General features: G+C 37.1%; 1 protein-coding gene across 2 annotated transcripts in view; it reads left to right on the top strand.

Moving 5' to 3' along the window:
- LOC143248617 (ephrin-B1-like) overlaps positions 1-19242 on the top strand; it is a 358684-nt gene that overhangs the window by 184603 nt on the left and 154839 nt on the right. Inside the window, exon 1 of one of the 2 annotated variants that reach the window (XM_076497118.1) lies at positions 967-1304. The exons of the other annotated variant lie outside the window; for it this stretch is intronic. Coding sequence (XP_076353233.1) covers positions 1198-1304 — 107 coding nt within the window. The 5' untranslated portion in view covers positions 967-1197. Of the gene's footprint in view, positions 1-966; positions 1305-19242 lie in introns of those variants that run through there. 2 annotated transcript variants of the gene reach the window in all.

Below are 19242 nucleotides of genomic sequence, written 5' to 3'. Positions count from 1 at the left end.
CTTTTCATAGAGAATTGTCTGTGTAGATGGATCTCTGAGGCACATGTATTTCCACATGTCTTCTTTTTTAAAGTAACTACAATGTTGTAAGCAGTTTTAGTTGGTTGTTCCTTTGTTTCCAATACCTATTAATATTAGGCTTAACGACAAACGTTGAAAAATAGATTTGCGAAGGCCCGGCATGGCCAGGCGGGTTAACGCGTTCGAGTCGTAATCCGAAGGTCGTGGGTTCGAATCCCCGTCGCGCCAAATATGCTTGCCCTTTCATCCGTGGGGGCGTTATAATGTGACGGTCAATCCCACTATTCGTTGGTAAAAGAGTAGCCCAAGAGTTGGCGGTGGGTGGTGATGACTAGCTGCCTTCCCTCTAGTCTTACACTGCTAAATTAGAGACGGCGAGCACAGATAGCCCTCGTGTAGCTTTGTGCGAAATTCAAAAATTAAAAAAAAACTATTTGTGAAAATCAGGAACTTAATAAAACTCGTGATGTACTTAACAATAAGCAACTGAGAATAACTCATATCATGATGAAAGGAAATCCACTTGAAATAAAAATGTATTCTAGAGAAGGCTGGTATGGGTTTACCTGGCAATAATCTAAGAAGGTCGAATCGTTGTTCAGTATATTGATTAAAGTTTTAATACCTGTACCAACCGTATTTAGAATACATTGAGACTAACTTACATATATTTATCCTTAAACATATTAAAGAACATTTATATTAATTCCTCTTTCTGCAAGAATAATGAAAATCGTTTCCTTTGATCTAAGCCTACTTCTTTCGTCACAAGTTCTATTTCACTCTCTAAACGCTTTTCAGTGGCACGTCTATCCACGTGGTTTGAGGGTTTCCAGATATTAAGGGGCGGGGTGGTGTGGAAGGTAGGGGGGAATTGAGAGGTTCAGCCGCCCGTGCTTGGAGCGAGCTTGCCACTCGATGCCTGCGAGCTTTACTTTGATTGGCGGTTGACGTGGCGTCCAAATCGAGTCTGGCGTCGAGGCTAAATACACTTTCTGTGCGCGAGGCTCTTCCACGGCTCTTGGATCACAAATAAGACTGATCTTGTTCAGAGAAGAGCTCTATATCTCCACCAAGTACTGCTTAACATGGCTACTTCGAGTTACTGAAGGAAGGAATGGTGCTATTTCCCTACGTTCTCCAATAGTCCATAACGAGTCCTGCGTTACCGTGACAATGCCATGGATTGTAGTATTTCTTCTTCTCACCCTTCTGGATATTGTCACGCTAGATGTTATGTGTCTCAGGCTGGATGACATCTACTGGAACGCCTCCAACCCAATGTAAGTGGTTATAGTCTAGTACTATTAAAGTAAGTCGTTTGACATATAGAGCTCACCTTTCAACACAAAAACCCCCAAGACATTTTACACACTACAGTAGTAAAATGGTAGAGAAATGTTGCGCAAATCCCAAGCTATGTCATCGATTATAGAGAATTTCGAGGTATGATTTATGGACATTTCTCTCAAATGAAAACACATCTGGGTTTCTGAAGTTTACTTGTACCAGCAAGTTGGATCAATTGTTAAAAGATAGGCCGGTTTTCTAGATTTCTCGGTACCGACAAGTTGAATCAATTATTAAAAGATAGGCCGGTTTTCTAGATTTCTCGGTACCGACAAGTTAGATCAACTATTTAAAGATAGGCCGGTTTTCTAGATTTCTCTGTACCGACAAGTTAGATCAACTATTAAAGGATAGGCCGGTTTTCCAGGTTTCCAGTTACTACTAAAGAAATGATTTGTTCTTCTCTGTTATACATTACTTTTCAAGGAGTTATTTATTAGGCACTTCAATAAAAAACTATATAAATAATATACTGAATAACTTCCATCGTGTACAACTGAAAAACATTGAAGTCGTGCAATAAACATTTATTATAAAAATAAAGGGGAAAAATAAAACATTGTAAAAGTTAACTTTTGTTTTGTTTATATTCGAACTCAGTTTTAACGGTAACAAAGCTGTTTTTCTCTTGACTATCTTATCTTTTATCTCACAAGACCTAATTCTACTAGTGTTGAATGTTTTATGGAGCACGACTACCTGAATTTAGAAGAAGGCAACGTTTGGATTTCTGTTAAACCATTAACATATGGAATTTTATGTTGTATACACGTAAACTCCAAACAGTTGTACGCTGTAGATGGAACGTTAGCAACAGGTTAACTCCAACGTACTTATTTATACATGTTCTGTTTCCTTTGAATCTAAATAGCGCCCATTTCCCAATGCAGATAGATATATAGGGACACAAATCCTAATAGGTTTTATTCTATAGTTTTGTTTTCGTATTAGAGTGATTTGATAGAACCTGAAATACGTTATTCTATATAACAGAAGAGCATTGTTACAATCGGTAATGTTTTGATATTACATCATTCGTAGCAGTGGAGGGTTAATATATTCAGTAGCATTGGAATGTAACAAAGGTAAACCAATAAGTTTACATTTACTATGTTTTAAAACGGTTTCGTTTTGTGTGAATAACTCAGCAGGCTTTAAAATGGTTTCGTTTTGTATGAATAACTTAGCAGGCTTTAAAACGGTTTCGTTTTGTGTGAATAACTTAGCAGGCTTTAAAACGGTTTCGTTTTGTGTGAATAACTTAGCAGGCTTTAAAACAGTTTAGTTTTGTGTGAATAACTTAGCAGGCTTTAAAACGGTTTCTTTTTGAAGAACGACTTATCAGATTTTAAAACGGTTTCTTTTTGAATGAGCGATTTATCATGTTTTAAAACGGTTTCTTTTTGAAGAACGACTTATCAGATTTTAAAACGGTTTCTTTTTGAATGAGCGATTTATCATGTTTTAAAACGGTTTCTTTTTGCGTGAATAACTTACAAGGTTTTGAAACGGTTTCGTTTCGAATGAACAACTTATCAGATTTTAAAGCGGTTGCTCTGCACATCAATGGTTCGGGAGGTTCTGAAATAGCTTATTTGTGAAATTACGAATTGTGAATTCTTGTCATGGTGGGCGTGTTTTATCGGTCAAAAGTTAAACCGTAATCCGTGATGACGAGAAAACCCACTTGTAGAGAAAATTATTTATTTAAAAACTGCTGGTATGGGTAGAGAAAGCACTGTGTAGAGGAGCGAACAACGTTTCGACCTTCTTCGGTTATCATCAGGTTCACAAAGAAAGAAAGAGGTAACTGATCGATAGCTGACCATAGATTCAGTGTGAAAAAACAGGTCTTAAAGAAATCGAAACTTATACCAAGAATTATACCAGAACAACAAGAAAGAGGGAAAAATGTAACCAGATTATTGTTTGTTTGAAGCTTCGATTCAAGCTTTGTTTTCACATTTTGTCATCGTCAGAACTATATATTTTTCAGTATTTTTAATTATACAGATGGTGATAGTGTTAATGTGAAGTATTTTACTATAGATCTAAAGAATTTTTTACCAAAACTTGGAGATTAAAGTATAGCGGGAACGCCGAGCAGAGGCAGCGATCACTCAGGCCCGCGTTAGAAGCACTCCATGCAGCTAATGGTTCACTTTCACCGGACAAAAACACCTACTCAGTTAAAAACGTTATGTCGGCCCCTGACAGACCGGACCCTAAACCTGAATAAAAGGAACTTATGTGTCTTTGTCTTCTTCTCTCCTCTACCGTGAAGGGGGGGAAGATTATGTCGAACCGGTTGCATGCACAAGGGGTCTTGCTACAGTTTCAATGCTTCTAATCAAGTCGCACCTCAGCAAAGAGACTGACTCCTGCCACTTCATCTCACCACACAGCAGACCCCTTCAGGGTGGGGATGTTCTCAAGGTCCAACCAGTGAATATTTTTCTTTTACCTGGTCAGAAAAGTGGGAGTTAGCTAGTCAAAAAAATATATATTTTTAAGGTGGTCGTCAACGCTCCTGAAACTTTGCGTGAGTGTCTTTTTCATAAGTGAAATAGATTCAATAACAACGCCGGACGACTGTTTTCGAGACAGACAATTCTTGATATAATTTGTGATATTAAAACATGTCATTTCGAGTCTATTTCGACCACATGACAGACATTGCACTTGTACATTGCTGGATTCCAAAAGTTCAAACACGATGCAAAAAAAAATATATATATATACATCATACGATATATCTCTGTGCAAAATCGGCGTTTGTCACGAATTTGTAGACATCGGAATTTCTCTCGATATCTAATTGTAAACCTCGATATCTGGCAAGCAGGGTGTCACCGAATCTGTGGTTACGTAATTTATCTGTCTGCTTAAATACATCTTAAACAAGTTTAATATAAACTAAAACGAATACAGCTAGCAAAATTAATTAAATATAGTAATTTAACTATCTGTCTATCTTTACTTTACTATCTATCTACCTGTGTACTTTACTAATTACCTACTTATCAGTTTAACTATCTGTCTATCTTTACTTTACTATCTACCTGTCTACTTAACTAATTACCTACTAATCAGTTTAACTATATGTCTATCTTTACTTTACTATCTACCTGTCTACTTAACTAATTACCTACTAATCAGTTTAACTATCTGTCTATCTTTACTTTACTATCTACCTGTCTACTTAACTAATTACCTACTAATCAGTTTAACTATCTGTCTATCTTTACTTTACTGTCTACCTGTCTACTTAATTAACTATCTCTTTGCCTCTATTTAATTATTTATCCATCTATATTTATTTCATCTTCTATCTATCTAAGTTAACTACCTATCTGTATATTTCCTTATTTAACTATCTATCTTTATCTAACTAGTTGTGTATAACAGAGTATTTATACACACGACCTACCCGATACGCAGTTTAATACATTGTACTGGGGTGAGATCGTTCTTGAGTTCCCCCTGTTATCATTTGATTATTTGTGGGAACAGACAACTGCTGAGAGCACTACGCCTTCCTCACGAACATATGGAAAGAAGCTTGCCTGTTTCATATGTAATTAAGAGGTCGTCATTGTTACAATAGCCGGGTACTGCTGATTCGTGCTTGTCTCTTTCTGACCTACAGTTTAGTTGAACAGGCTTCGCGTCACTTTTACTGAGTCACCCATAATGTAAGAATACCTTGCTATTCGTGGTGGTTTTTCCATAACCATGAGTTTGCCTCTCTTTCTGTCTGTTTAGTTTTCTAGCTTTAAGTATATACATACAAAGTTTCCATGGGTAGACTTTCTGCGTATATTTTCGTATATATAAGTTTGTTCGTAATGGTATATCTGTTAACGCTTCTATTAATACGCATGATTTTATACGTGTGTTACCAACATATACTACAATAATGCAAAGTATGTATATATTTGTCTGTCGTGCTTTATTTTGTTAGCGGATGAATATGTATTTTGTATCTCATCCATTCGATTGGATTTCTGTTAAAACACACGTGTTGAGGAAGCATACGTTTATATCGCATTGCTATTTAATATTATAATAGTTATCAGTCTCACTATTTGTCAATATTTCCATTTTTACTTTTTTTGTCATTGCTTTGTTTTTGGCAGTATTGGTTTTATATTTTGTTATTTAGCGTTAGATTGGTTTGGTTTGGTTTTTTTTTTTAATTTTGCGCAAAACTACTCGAGGGCTATCTGCGCTAGCCGTCCCTAATTTAGCAGTGTGAGACCAGAGGGAAGGCAACTAGTCATCACCACCCACGGACAACTCTTGGGCTACTCTTTTGCCAACGAATAGTGGGATTGACCGCCACTTATAACGCCCCCACGGCTGAAAAGACGAGCATGTTTGGTGCGACGTTTAGCGTTAGAGAAAATCGTTAATTTTTACCTTACTTGTAATTGGCCATTATCAGTGACCTTGTTGAACTTTCGACACTATATATTTTTTTTCAGTTTCGATGTTTTATTGTTAAGAGAATGAGCAAGTGAGAAGACGTCGATAAATAAACTCGAAGAACGTTATGTGAAATAGGTTCGATCAATGAAATGATAGGTCTGTGTTAGATCTGCTAAATCTGAAAAATAATAGAAAACTATAATCTGTGAGATTTGTTCGTCAATGTGAATAAATTAAAAGAAAACTTAATAAAATATGTAACGTTTTCACTATCAGCCAATCGTAAGCAACCCTTCATTTTAAATATAAGTATATTGTTTCAGTGTTAGTTCTATTAGCTAATCATAAACAACCCTTGATTTTAAATATAAGTATATTGTCTCGGTGTTAGTTCTATCGGGCCAATCAGAAGCAACTCTTGATTTTAAATATAAGTATATTGTCTCGGTGTTAGTTCTATCGGGCCAATCAGAAGCAACTCTTGATTTTAAATATAAGTATATTGTCTCGGTGTTAGTTCTATCGGGCCAATCAGAAGCAACTCTTGATTTTAAATATAAGTATATTGACTCAGTGTTAGTTCTTTAGTGAGCGCAGAACAAAAGAATACCTTTGATAACTCATCTATACTGTTTAATTTCCTTACCTACATTAAAGTATTTTATTTGAAATTTAAGTATAATTAGCATTTTGTGTTTATATATATTTATTTACACATTCTATTCGTTTCAATTCTCAAAAACTGTTGGACCCGGCATGGCCAAGCGTGTTAAGGCGTTCGACTCGTAATCCGAGGGTCGCACCAAACATGCATACCCTTTCAGCCGTAAAGCCGTTTTAATGTGACGGTCAATCCCACTATTCGTTGGTAAAAAGAGTAGCCCCAAAGTTGGCGGTGGGTGGTGATGACTAGCTGCCTTCCCTCTAGTCTTACACTACAAAATTAGGGACGGCTAGCACAGATAGCCCTCGTGTAGCTTTGCACGAAATAAAAAAAAAACAACTCAAAACTGTTAGAAATTCCAAAGCTATTGAAAATAGAAAAGATTTCGAACCCCTGTCCAACTAAATTACCGCGTCCCTTAAATTTTAACAGAGTTTCAAACTGAAAAGGTCGCCAACCTCTGTAATTATAACCTGAGAACTAATACTGAAATAGTTCTATGTTAGCTACCAAATAATATTCCCATATAACTGTGATGAAGTTAGAACTGAAAAAAAGAAGTTACTTTGTTGGCTTTTCGCAAAACTACAGGAAGGATATCTGTCATGGTTATCCCTAATTTTGGTGTAATAGACTAGAAGGAAGGAAAGTAGTCAGCACCATTAACCGCCAGCTTTTCAGTCTAACTAACCCACTGTAGCTTTCTGACGTTCCCAGAATTCGGCACACAATATTGTTTATTTATTTATTTTGTGGAAGCGAAACGTGAACCAATGATCTGGGCTTATTCAAGGAGAGAAAGATTGACCCAAAGCATCACAACAACTATTGGCTTGTTTATCCTCCTCTGAAAACATAGACCGAATTAGGATCTTTTCTCAATAACGTTTCTTAAATTTTATCTTTCAACGTTGAAACCCGGATAATGTTGGTTTTTTTATTTTAGTTAGCGATAATGAAATAGTTTTAAGACGTATCCAATGAGTTCTTACTTTCAGGTAATCCTATAAAACATCTGGCAGGTTGAAACACTGGGTTTAACCCTTGAAACTTTTCTTGATAATACTGTGTATTTAAGTTCTGTTGATGTGATATTCGTGGTAAATAACGTACTTCAACCTCCCATCCCTCAGAGTATAGTGATTTTTATGTACTTCAACCTCCCATCCCTCAGAGTGTAGTGATTTTTATGTACTTTAATCTCCCATCCCTCACAGTGTAGTGATTTTTATGTACTTTAACCTCCCATCCCTCAGAGTGTAGTGATTTTTATGTACTTCAACCTCCCATCCCTCAGAGTGTAGTGATTTTTATGTACTTCAACCTCCCATCCCTCAGAGTGTAGTGATTTTTATGTACTTCAACCTCCCATCCCTCACAGTGTAGTGATTTTTATGTACTTCAATCTCCCATCCCTCAGAGTGTAGTGATTTTTATGTACTTCAACCTCCCATCCCTCACAGTGTAGTGATTTTTATGTACTTTAATCTCCCATCCCTCACAGTGTAGTGATTTTTATGTACTTCAATCTCCCATCCCTCAGAGTGTAGTGATTTTTATGTACTTCAACCTCCCATCCCTCACAGTGTAGTGATTTTTATGTACTTCAATCTCCCATCCCTCAGAGTGTAGTGATTTTTATGTACTTCAACCTCCCATCCCTCAGAGTGTAGTGATTTTTATGTACTTCAACCTCCCATCCCTCACAGTGTAGTGATTTTTATGTACTTCAATCTCCCATCCCTCAGAGTGTAGTGATTTTTATGTACTTCAATCTCCCATCCCTCAGAGTGTAGTGATTTTTAAAGTAACACTGAGATTAGTAGCCGATAACCACTTACACTGCTGGAACGTTAACAGAACTGAAGTTATAAGCCTTAAAAGTTTCACCACTGCCTTAGGTTAGTATCTGTCACAAAGAATGTTTCTTTAGTTTTTCAGAGTTTCGGGAAAGTTTGTTATATTTAACAAAACGATAACAAACCACGATCTCAGAATTTGTCTTTATTTATCTTTTCTTTGACATTTTCTATCGGTTTCTTGACCTCAAAGGTCACTTCTCAGAATGCTGTTGTACAAAGAATTTATAGTAAAAAGGGTGAGACACAATTTTCCAACTAACCATAAATAACATCAAATAAATCTGAGAGTCGTGGGTTTGAATCCCCATCGCACCAAATTTGCTCACTCATTTCGCCGTGGGAGCATTATAATGTTACGGTCAATCTCACTATTCGTTGGTAAAAGAGTGGCTGAAGAGTTGGCGTTGGGTAGTGATGACTAGCTGCCTTCCCTCTAGTCTTACACTGCTAAATTAGGGACGGCTAGCACAGATAGCCCTCGAGTAGTTTTGCGCGAAATTCGGAACAAAGCTACATAACAGTGGCAGATTTAGAACTGAAAAGAAGTCCTATGTGAGTCTGAAAGCTTATGACGCAAAAATTGGGTTTCGATACCTGATAGCCTATTGAATAGTGCTTAACAACAAACATTCAAAAATTTTGATATTAGTAATGAACACTAAGTGCAGAAGAGTTGTGAGTGTGTCTTTCTATTCAATCAATATAAAATATTTTAAAACGAATCTAAGAGTAATCTAAATTTGAAAACTTCTGTTTGAAGTTTAAGCAACAGAATTTCTTTTACAGGTCGTTAGATCTGAATTTTCTCTATGTATTCTGGTCACCTCCCACTTTAAACATCAAAAACAGAACGTTTAAGAATCGAATAGTCTCTTTGTTGTTTGCAAGCATCATTATTGGCCATTTAGATGTCACGAGTGTTCTTTACGTAATGACTATTTGATGTTTGAGTTTCTCTACTATTCTGACTCCTGTTCTACAGTTCTCCGATTTCGCATCTGCAAAACTCATATTGTTCATAATTTAGTAATTACGTCACACACGTTTGTGAAGTCTTAATGGTCTCTCAAGAAACCTGACGGTGTATATTCTTGCAACAAAGTAAAGCCCAGTTTTGTGTTCTGCTCCGAGGAAAATTTTCTTAAAACACTTGCAATCAAGATGTGAGTAGAAAGAAATCTCACTAAATGAAATCGAGGATCACTTGTTTGTCAACCATTTCGCATCCAGATGTGGTATAAAGGCCAGCATGCCGGAGAGTGAATCCGGGGGTTCATTGTTTGTTTCTCGTTACCCAAAAAGTATGATTCGCGCTTTGGGGGTCTTGAAGCTTGTTGTAAGAGTGACAGTTACAAGTAGTCCAGTTGTTGGCAGTTGGTGCTGTTGACTGGCCCTCTAATCTATCAGCTCAGAATTTGGGGCGATTAGAGCAGCAGATTTCTTTACGCGACTATTCGGAACGAAGTAATAAAATAAATTCGCGTTTGGAGAACATTAGTTTTATATACGTGAATTAACAATACATTGATTATCAGAACATTAGTTTTATATACGTGAATTAACAATACATTGATTATCAGAACATTAGTTTTATATACGTGAATTAACAATACATTGATTATCAGAACATTAGTTTTATATACGTGAATTAACAATACATTGATTATCAGAACATTAGTTTTATATACGTGAATTAACAATACATTGATTATCAGAACATTAGTTTTATATACGTGAATTAACAATACATTGATTATCAGAACATTAGTTTTATATACGTGAATTAACAATACATTGATTATCAGAACATTAGTTTTATATACGTGAATTAACAATACATTGATTATCAGAACATTAGTTTTATATACGTGAATTAACAATACATTGATTATCAGAACATTAGTTTTATATACGTGAATTAACAATACATTGATTATCAGAACATTAGTTTTATATACGTGAATTAACAATACATTGATTATCAGAACATTAGTTTTATATACGTGAATTAACAATACATTGATTATCAGAACATTAGTTTTATATACGTGAATTAACAATACATTGATTATCAGAACATTAGTTTTATATACGTGAATTAACAATACATTGATTATCAGAACATTAGTTTTATATACGTGAATTAACAATACATTGATTATCAGAACATTAGTTTTATATACGTGAATTAACAATACATTGATTATCAGAACATTAGTTTTATATACGTGAATTAACAATACATTGATTATCAGAACATTAGTTTTATATATGTGAATTAACAATACATTGAGTAAAACGTGAAACATGAAAAACTCGTGGTAACATTTCTCAAACTGCGTTCAAGTAAACATGAATTACAACAGACGTGTAGGAGGTTTAAGTGAATTAACAATACCACGGACGTGTTAGAAGGTTTAAGTGGTACCACAGACGTGTAGGAGGTTTAAGTAGTACCACAGACGTGTAGGAGGTTTAAGTAGTACCACAGACGTGTAGAAGGTTTAAGTAGTACCACAGACGTGTAGGAGTTTTAAGTGGTACCACAGACGTGTCGGAGGTTTAAGTGGTACCACAGACGTGTAGAAGGTTTAAGTGGTACCACAGACGTGTAGAAGGTTTAAGTAATACCACAAACGTGTAGAAGGTTTAAGTAGTACCACAGACGTGTAGGAGGTTTAAGTTGTATCACAGACGTGTAGGAGGTTTAAGTGGTACCACAGACGTGTAGGAGGTTTAAGTAGTACCACAGACGTGTAGAAGGTTTAAGTAGTACCACAGACGTGTAGGAGGTTTAAGTTGTATCACAGACGTGTAGGAGGTTTAAGTGGTACCACAGACGTGTAGGAGGTTTAAGTAGTACCACAGACGTGTAGGAGGTTTAAGTAGTACCACAGACGTGTAGGAGGTTTAAGTTGTATCACAGACGTGTAGGAGGTTTAAGTGGTACCACAGACGTGTAGGAGGTTTAAGTTGTATCACAGACGTGTAGGAGGTTTAAGTAGTACCACAGACGTGTAGGAGGTTTAAGTAGTACCACAGACGTGTAGGAGGTTTAAGTTGTATCACAGACGTGTAGGAGGTTTAAGTGGTACCACAGACGTGTAGGAGGTTTAAGTAGTACCACAGACGTGTAGTAGGTTTAAGTAGTACCACAGACGTGTAGGAGGTTTAAGTTGTATCACAGTCGTGTAGGAGGTTTAAGTGGTACCACAGACGTGTAGGAGGTTTAAGTAGTACCACAGACGTGTAGGAGGTTTAAGTTGTATCACAGACGTGTAGGAGGTTTAAGTGGTACCACAGACGTGAAGGAGGTTTAAGTAGTACCATAGACGTGTAGTAGGTTTAAGTAGTACCACAGACGTGTAGGAGGTTTAAGTTGTATCACAGACGTGTAGAAGGTTTAAGTACTACCTTAGACGTTGGAACGGGGAGAGGGCACTTGTTCCGCTAATATTTTATTGATTTTCAAACAAGGTTTATACAACTGCTCTCTCCCCACCCCACCTCCAAATGTTTCTGACGTAGCTAAGTATTTAGAAATATTATTTTATATTTAGTTTATTTATAGTAAGAAGAAAGTCGCAGTGAAAATTCGATAATCTACCCTTAACATGATCACAATGTCAGAAAATCTCAGCAATCTGCCTTTAACATAATAACAATGTCAGAAAAACACAGCAATCTGCCTTTAACATAACAACAATGTCAGAAAAACTCAGCAATCTGCCTTTAACATAATCACAATGTTAGAAAAACTCAGCAATCTGCCTTTAACATAATAACAATGTCAGAAACCTCAACAATTTGCCTTTAACATAATAACAATGTCAGAAACCTCAGCAATCTGCCTTTTACATAATAACAATGTCAGAAACCTCAACAATCTGCCTTTAACATAATAACAATGTCAGAAAAACTCAGCAATCTGCCTTTAACATAATCACAATGTTAGAAAAACTCAGCAATCTGCCTTTAACATAATAACAATGTCAGAAACCTCAACAATTTGCCTTTTACATAATAACAATGTCAGAAACCTCAACAATCTGCCTTTAACATAATAACAATGTCAGAAACCTCAACAATTTGCCTTTAACATAATAACAATGTCAGAAACCTCAGCAATCTGCCTTTTACATAATAACAATGTCAGAAACCTCAACAATCTGCCTTTAACATAATAACAATGTCAGAAACCTCAACAATTTGCCTTTAACATAATAACAATGTCAGAAACCTCAGCAATCTGCCTTTTACATAATAACAATGTCAGAAACCTCAGCAATCTGCCTTTAACATAATAACAATGTCAGAAAACCTCAACAATCTGCCTTTAACATAATAACAATGTCAGAAAAACTCAGCAATCTGCCTTTAACATAATAACAATGTCAGAAAAACTCAGGAATCTGCCTTTAACATAATTACGATATGGTAAACCTCAGCAATCTGCCTTTAACATAATAACAATGTCAGAAAAACTCAGGAATCTGCCTTTAACATAATCACGATATGGTAAACCTCAGCAATCTGCCTTTAACATAATAACAATGTCAGAAACCTCAGCAATCTGCCTTTAACATAATTACGATATGGTAAAACTCATTAATCTGTTTTTTAATCATTCTTGTAGCACATTCGTGACTTATGGTCGTTTATAGTGAGGAAAGAAACATAGTATTCAATTGAATAAAATAATCACAACGTAACTTAGGTGTCTATAGAGAAGCAGTTTGGAAAACACACACAGAAAGATGAAGAACTGTATAATGGATTTAGAAACACAAGATCAGTCAAAAAGAAAAGTCACGTAAACTGTTCCTCATCTCGTTTTCTGTTGTTTTTACAGTTCTCTTAATTTGTTTATCACAAATTTTCACTCAGTGCTCTGTCATCTGTCTCCCTTATTATTCAGTCCTCTGTCATCTGTCTCCCTTATTATTCAGTCCTCTGTCATCTGTCTCCCTTATTATTCAGTTCTCTGTCATCTGTCTCCCTTATTATTCAGTCCTCTGTCATCTGTCTCCCTTATTATTCAGTCCTCTTTCGTCTGTCTCCCTTATTATTCAGTCCTCTGTCGTCTGTCTTCCTTATTATTCAGTCCTCTGTCATCTGTCTCCCTTATTATTCAGTCCTCTTTCGTCTGTCTCCCTTATTATTCAGTCCTCTGTCGTCTGTCTCCCTTATTATTCAGTCCTCTGTCGTCTGTCTCCCTTATTATTCAGTCCTCTGTCATCTGTCTCCCTTATTATTCAGTCCTCTGTCATCTGTCTCCCTTATTATTCAGTCCTCTGTCATCTATCTCCCTTATTATTCAGTCCTCTGTCATCTCTCTCCCTTATTATTCAGTCCTCTGTCATCTCTCTTCCTTATTATTCAGTCCTCTGTCATCTGTCTCCCTTATTATAGACAGTGACCAATGACAGGTGGAATCAAGCAAGACCTGAAATGTTATTTTTACGCCCTCTGTAGTCAATAAATGAAGAGAAATGTGAGCACCAATTTGTAATATTTTTGTTACAAATTTTAGGCCTGTTGGTTTTAGATTTAAACTATCATTTTGTAAGTATTAAATAATACGTAGCACTGTGCAAAACATATTAGGATAAGGGAATATTCTGTCATTATTTCCGTTTTCTGGGGCTAATTCATCCACGCCATTACAGATTGTAAGTATCAACACTATAGTCATTCTTCACTGATTCCTGTTGACAACTGAATGTGTCAGAGTGAGAACTTATCACTTTGTAGAATTCCCATATACTTGAAACAAGAGTCTCAAATAACTGTCATGGTATCCATGAGTGTATTAATTATACAAAAAGAAGACAGCAAGGAACTAGCACACGGTACCAGTATATGATAGAAGAAATTAATTTAATAACACTCTACAAATAATTGTTAATAAAAACAGTGTTTAACACTATATATGAAGTTTTGTTATCATGTCTCGGCCCAGAAATGTAGAGAATTGTTAGTAAAACAGAAAGGTTCCATAAAAGCTTTATAAGATGCTGTTTGGACTCTCTGATAAATATTTGAAGACTTGAAATGTTCCCCAAACACTGTAAAGTACATCCTAGATCATGAGACCGAGACAAATAAATTTGAAACGAGGAAAGGAAGAGGCAGAGCACGTGAACTCAATGATACTGATGTTAAGTGTCCTCATTTATGTAGCTTTTAGAATAGAAGGAAAACTGTCACTGATCTCAAGCGTGCGATAAACAACCATGTACCAAATAACAGAAGATCTATTGTGTTGAGAACACTCAATGGGAATATTTGGTTTTGTAACAGTTAAAAAAACACATTTTACAAAAAAAAAAGTACAAAACTCGACCGGTGATAATTGGAAAAAGGTGTTATGGACGGAGGAGTCCAAGTTTAAAATATTTGGTTTCAAAGCGTAGGTTTGACGTTCAGTGGAAGACAAATGAAATATATCTCAATAAATAGTGCCTACCGTGAAGCATGTAATGTTTGGGGTGTTTTGTCTGCTGAAGCGACAGGTGATATTTACAAAATAGATGAAGAATTAACCAGTACAAGTACCATGAGATATTGATCTATCATGGTGTACCCGGTGGTTTGTATATTATTATTGGCAAAGGAAGGTAATGGCCTCAAACACTCATCCTATCTGTTCTGATATTACGTAGCTAAAATAGAAACAGCTGGAGTCGTTCAAATGATTCAATGACCTCTACAGATCCCTGATCTCAACGCAACTGAAAACATCTAGAATTTGATAGACCAAAGAATTGGTAAATTGAAAGTTACTTACAAAGAAACTCTATGGGAGTGTATTAGAGACGTTGGGGGTAGCTTCCAAAGGAAACTTTAATCAAATGTTACAGGCCCGGCATGGCCAAGCGCGTTAAGTCGTGCGACTCGTAATCTGAGGGTCGCGGGTTTGCATCCGCGTCGCGCCAAACATGCTCGCCCTCCCAGCCGTGGGGGCGTTATAATGTGACGGTTAATCCCACTATTCGTTGATAAAAGAGTAGCCCAAGAGTTGGCGGTGGGTGATGATGACTAGCTGCCTTCCCTCTAGTCTTACACTGCTAAATTAGGGACGGCTAGCACAGATAGCCCTCGAATAACTTTGTGCGAAATTCCAAAATAAACAAACAATTAAATGTTACAACAAGTCCTGAAAGACTGTCTGCAGTTATTCAAGCAAAAGGAACCACACACAACATTTGCTGAACGTAAACACTGTCTTGTTGTATTAACTGTGAAATTCGATGAAGTTTTGACGTTTCATCTGTGAATTGCTTTCCCGGAAGTCGCCAGGAATATAATTTTTGACTTTGTTCTAACAGTTTTGCGCAGTACTGTATATATATATATATTTCGTTTGGAGTACTCACACTCATCAGAAAGAAAGGTTTGGTTTACATTTCGCACAAAGCTACACGAGAAATATCTGCTCAAGCAGTCCCTACTTTAGCAATGTAAGAACAAAAGGAAGGCAGCTAGTCATTGCTACCAACCGCCAACTCTTAGGTTACTCTTTTACTAACGAATCGGGGGTTGGCCGTCACTTTGTAACGCCCCCAAGGCCAGAAAAGCGAGTACGTTTGGTGTGACGGGGATTCGAACCTGCGATCCTCAGATTACGAGTCAGGCTCTCCTAATCTCCTAGCTATGCTGAGCCCAGAAAAAAATGGAGCACATCTTTAAAGTATAATTTTAAAAGTACTTAAAAACGTTTTTAGTTTTGTTTGTTTGTTTTGAAATTAAACACAAAGCTACAAAATAGGTTATATGTGCTCTGCCCACCAGAAATATCGAGACCGGTTTCTAGCCGCTGTGCCACAGAAAGAAATAGACATATCTTGAAATCATAATTTTGAAATTATTAAATGATTTCTATTTTTCGTGGTCAAGGGGTTAGGGAGCTCGACTCGTAATCTGAGGATTGTTGGCTCGAATTCCCGTCACACCAAATATGGTAAAAAAGTAGCCCAAACGTTGGCGGTGGGTGGTGATGACTAGCTGCCTTCCCTCTGGTCTCACACTGCTAAATTAGGGACGGCTAGCGCAGATAGCCCTCGAGTAGCTTTGCGCGAAATTCAAAACAAAGTAGCAAACTATTTTTCCTTTGTAGCACCCAAACTCCACGGAAATAAAAGAAACCTATGCCATGTTTGTAAATCATACTGTTCCCTGCGAATTCAGATATTAAGTCTTGTAGCATGTAACATATTGACCAATGCCAACTCAGTAATTATGTACAACTGTCAATAGGCCCGGCATGGCCAAGCGTGTTAAGGCGTGCGACTCGTAATCTGAGGGTCGCGGGTTCGCATCCCCGTCGCGCCAAACATGCTCGCCCTTTCAGCCGTGGAGGCGTTATAATGTGACGGTCAATCCCACTATTCGTTGGTAAAAGAGTAGCCCAAGAGTTGGCGGTGGGTGGTGATGACTTCCCTCTAGTCTTACCCTGCTAAATTAGGGACTGCTAGCACAGATAACCCTCGAGTAGCTTTGTGCGAAATTCAAAAACAAACAAAGAAACAACTGTCAATGGGTTTGGATCCCAAAGAAAGCTAGATGAAGGAAAGAAAAACTGAACAAAGTGCTATTCCACTATTTCTCACCCCTCCCCTGTGCTTTTCCACTATTTCTTACCCCCACTTTTCTTACTCAATCACTCCCTTCTAATTCAAATTATACTCTCATCTCTCAGTGAAGAGAAGGAGTGATTACCAGTGGAGAGTACAAAGGGACACGCGACTGACTAAGAAAAACGAAAATAATAAAATAAGGCAAAGAGAGATAAATAATGTATTGGATAGGAGAGGAAAAATGTATAGGATTTAACATAGTATTGTTTATCGATAAATTAAAAATCATTTATCACCACGCTCCATGTTTTATGCGATAAACTACATCGGTCAAGTGTGCAAAAAAAGTTCTTTCTCAGACTTCTTACAACAACAACAGTGTGAGAGAAAGAAATGGTATATATATCACTTCTGTTTTAGGAAAATTGTCATAGTAATACTCCAACGAAACCAAAAATGGTATAGTGACCTGTGACCGCATTTTTCGTATTTCAAGTTGCAGGTTTTACTCTTTAAAGGCCATTACATACAATAACGAGGCTGTTAACACCTTCCTTTCTCCTATAGACAGCTATCACAGCCAAGTCCTGTCTTAAATATCGGTGTTTCCATTCGTAACATACCTGAATCAGTCTCTTCCTGTTTCAACCTGTACTTGGTACAGTTTCTATACGATAGAGCCTCTACATAGCGCTGTGTACGTACGGTACAGCCGGTACTTGGTATGACTGCTATAACTCACAGTCTTCGTATAGTAAAGTCTCTACCTGTTACGATTCCTATACAGTACTGTATCTACTTAGTACAGCTGTTACTCCCTACGGTCTCAACGACGTATTTGTAAACTCTGAGATCTGACGTAATTGAATATATGTATGTTACCATTTTCTAAGACTTTTTTGTTTTTAAATGACTACATATTTGCTTATCCTTTCTATTTAAATTTTGGGAGGTCAGCTGAAAGAGCCCCATTTCTTCCAAATAGGAAATAATTCCAAACAACTTGTTTACCGACCTGTTTTAAATTGAAAGTTTTCCAGCTGTTCTATTGAAATGACTACAAGTATATTTCATTAGTATTCAACAAATAAACACTATACAAAGGTTCCCTTTTGTTCGCATTAGAATTCGTTTCGTGTGCCAAAAAAAAACAACAGCCGTGTCACCACAGCATAGCCAGGTCACTTCATAATGAGGGAAGAAAAAAAATTAACTTAACTGGCACTTTCACCTCGCTGTTTAATAGCAGAAAAGGCTTTCGGTTATCAGTGTTCTGTGTCAGGCAGTGACAGGAATATGGCTAATGCCCTGATTTTTCTAAAGTGTTCGCTTTTACGTGAATATTTCGTTTCGGATCAAAGCAACTAGTTATTAGTTTACCCTAAAGTGGTCCGTCCATGGAGGGTTAACCTGTTTAAACCAGCCGCATCACTATACAGTAATGTATTGTCTGCCAGTCAGTAGACACTAAAATGACGCCACATAACGATGCAATTTGTACTATTGTGACATCAATAAAACGTGCGCTTGCCATGAATCACGAGAAGAATTATGTACTCTGTAGGCTACTGCACAGCATGACATGTGAACTTGAAAAGCAGGAAATAAAAGTATTTGTTACGGGTGTTTACTCTTTAAACAGAACGCTTTCGTGGACTCTGTAAAATTAATGTGATTAAAATAATAAATATTGTGCTATAAATACTCACTTTATTGCTGGAACTTGAATTAGTTAAATAAAACTGGTGATAATTATAATTCAGTTCCTTAATTTGGTTCATACCTACGACATCAACGTATCATGTCCGGCATGGCCATGTGGGTTAAGGCGTTCGACTCGTAACCTGAGGGTTGCGGTTTCGAGTCCTCATCACTCCAAACATGCCCCCCTTTCAGCCGTGGGGGCGTTATAATGTAATGGTCAATCCCACTATTCGTTGGTAAAAGAGTAGCCCAAGAGTTGGCGGTAGGTGGTGATGCCTTCCCTTTAGTCTTACACTGCTAAATTAGGGATGGATAGCACAGATAGCCCTCGTGTAGCTTTGTGCGAAATTCAAAAAACAAACCAACGGATCTATTGTATCTCAGTCGGCCTGATGATCCGTGGTTTGTTTCTTTGTTTGTGAATTTCGCACAAAGCTACACGAGGGCTATCTGCGCTAGCCATCCCTAATTTAGCAGTGTAAGACTACAGGGAAAGCAGCTAGTCATCGCCACCCACCGGAGATTGACAGTCACATTATAACTCCCCTACAGCTGAAAGGGCGAGCATGTTTGTTGCGACGGGGATTCGAACCCGCGACCCTCAAATTACAGTCGAACGCCTTAACCCACC

This window comes from Tachypleus tridentatus, chromosome 4 (assembly GCF_004210375.1).
Source record: "Tachypleus tridentatus isolate NWPU-2018 chromosome 4, ASM421037v1, whole genome shotgun sequence".
Lineage (NCBI taxonomy): Eukaryota > Metazoa > Arthropoda > Merostomata > Xiphosura > Limulidae > Tachypleus > Tachypleus tridentatus.
This window is presented reverse-complemented; position numbering and strand designations above follow the sequence as displayed.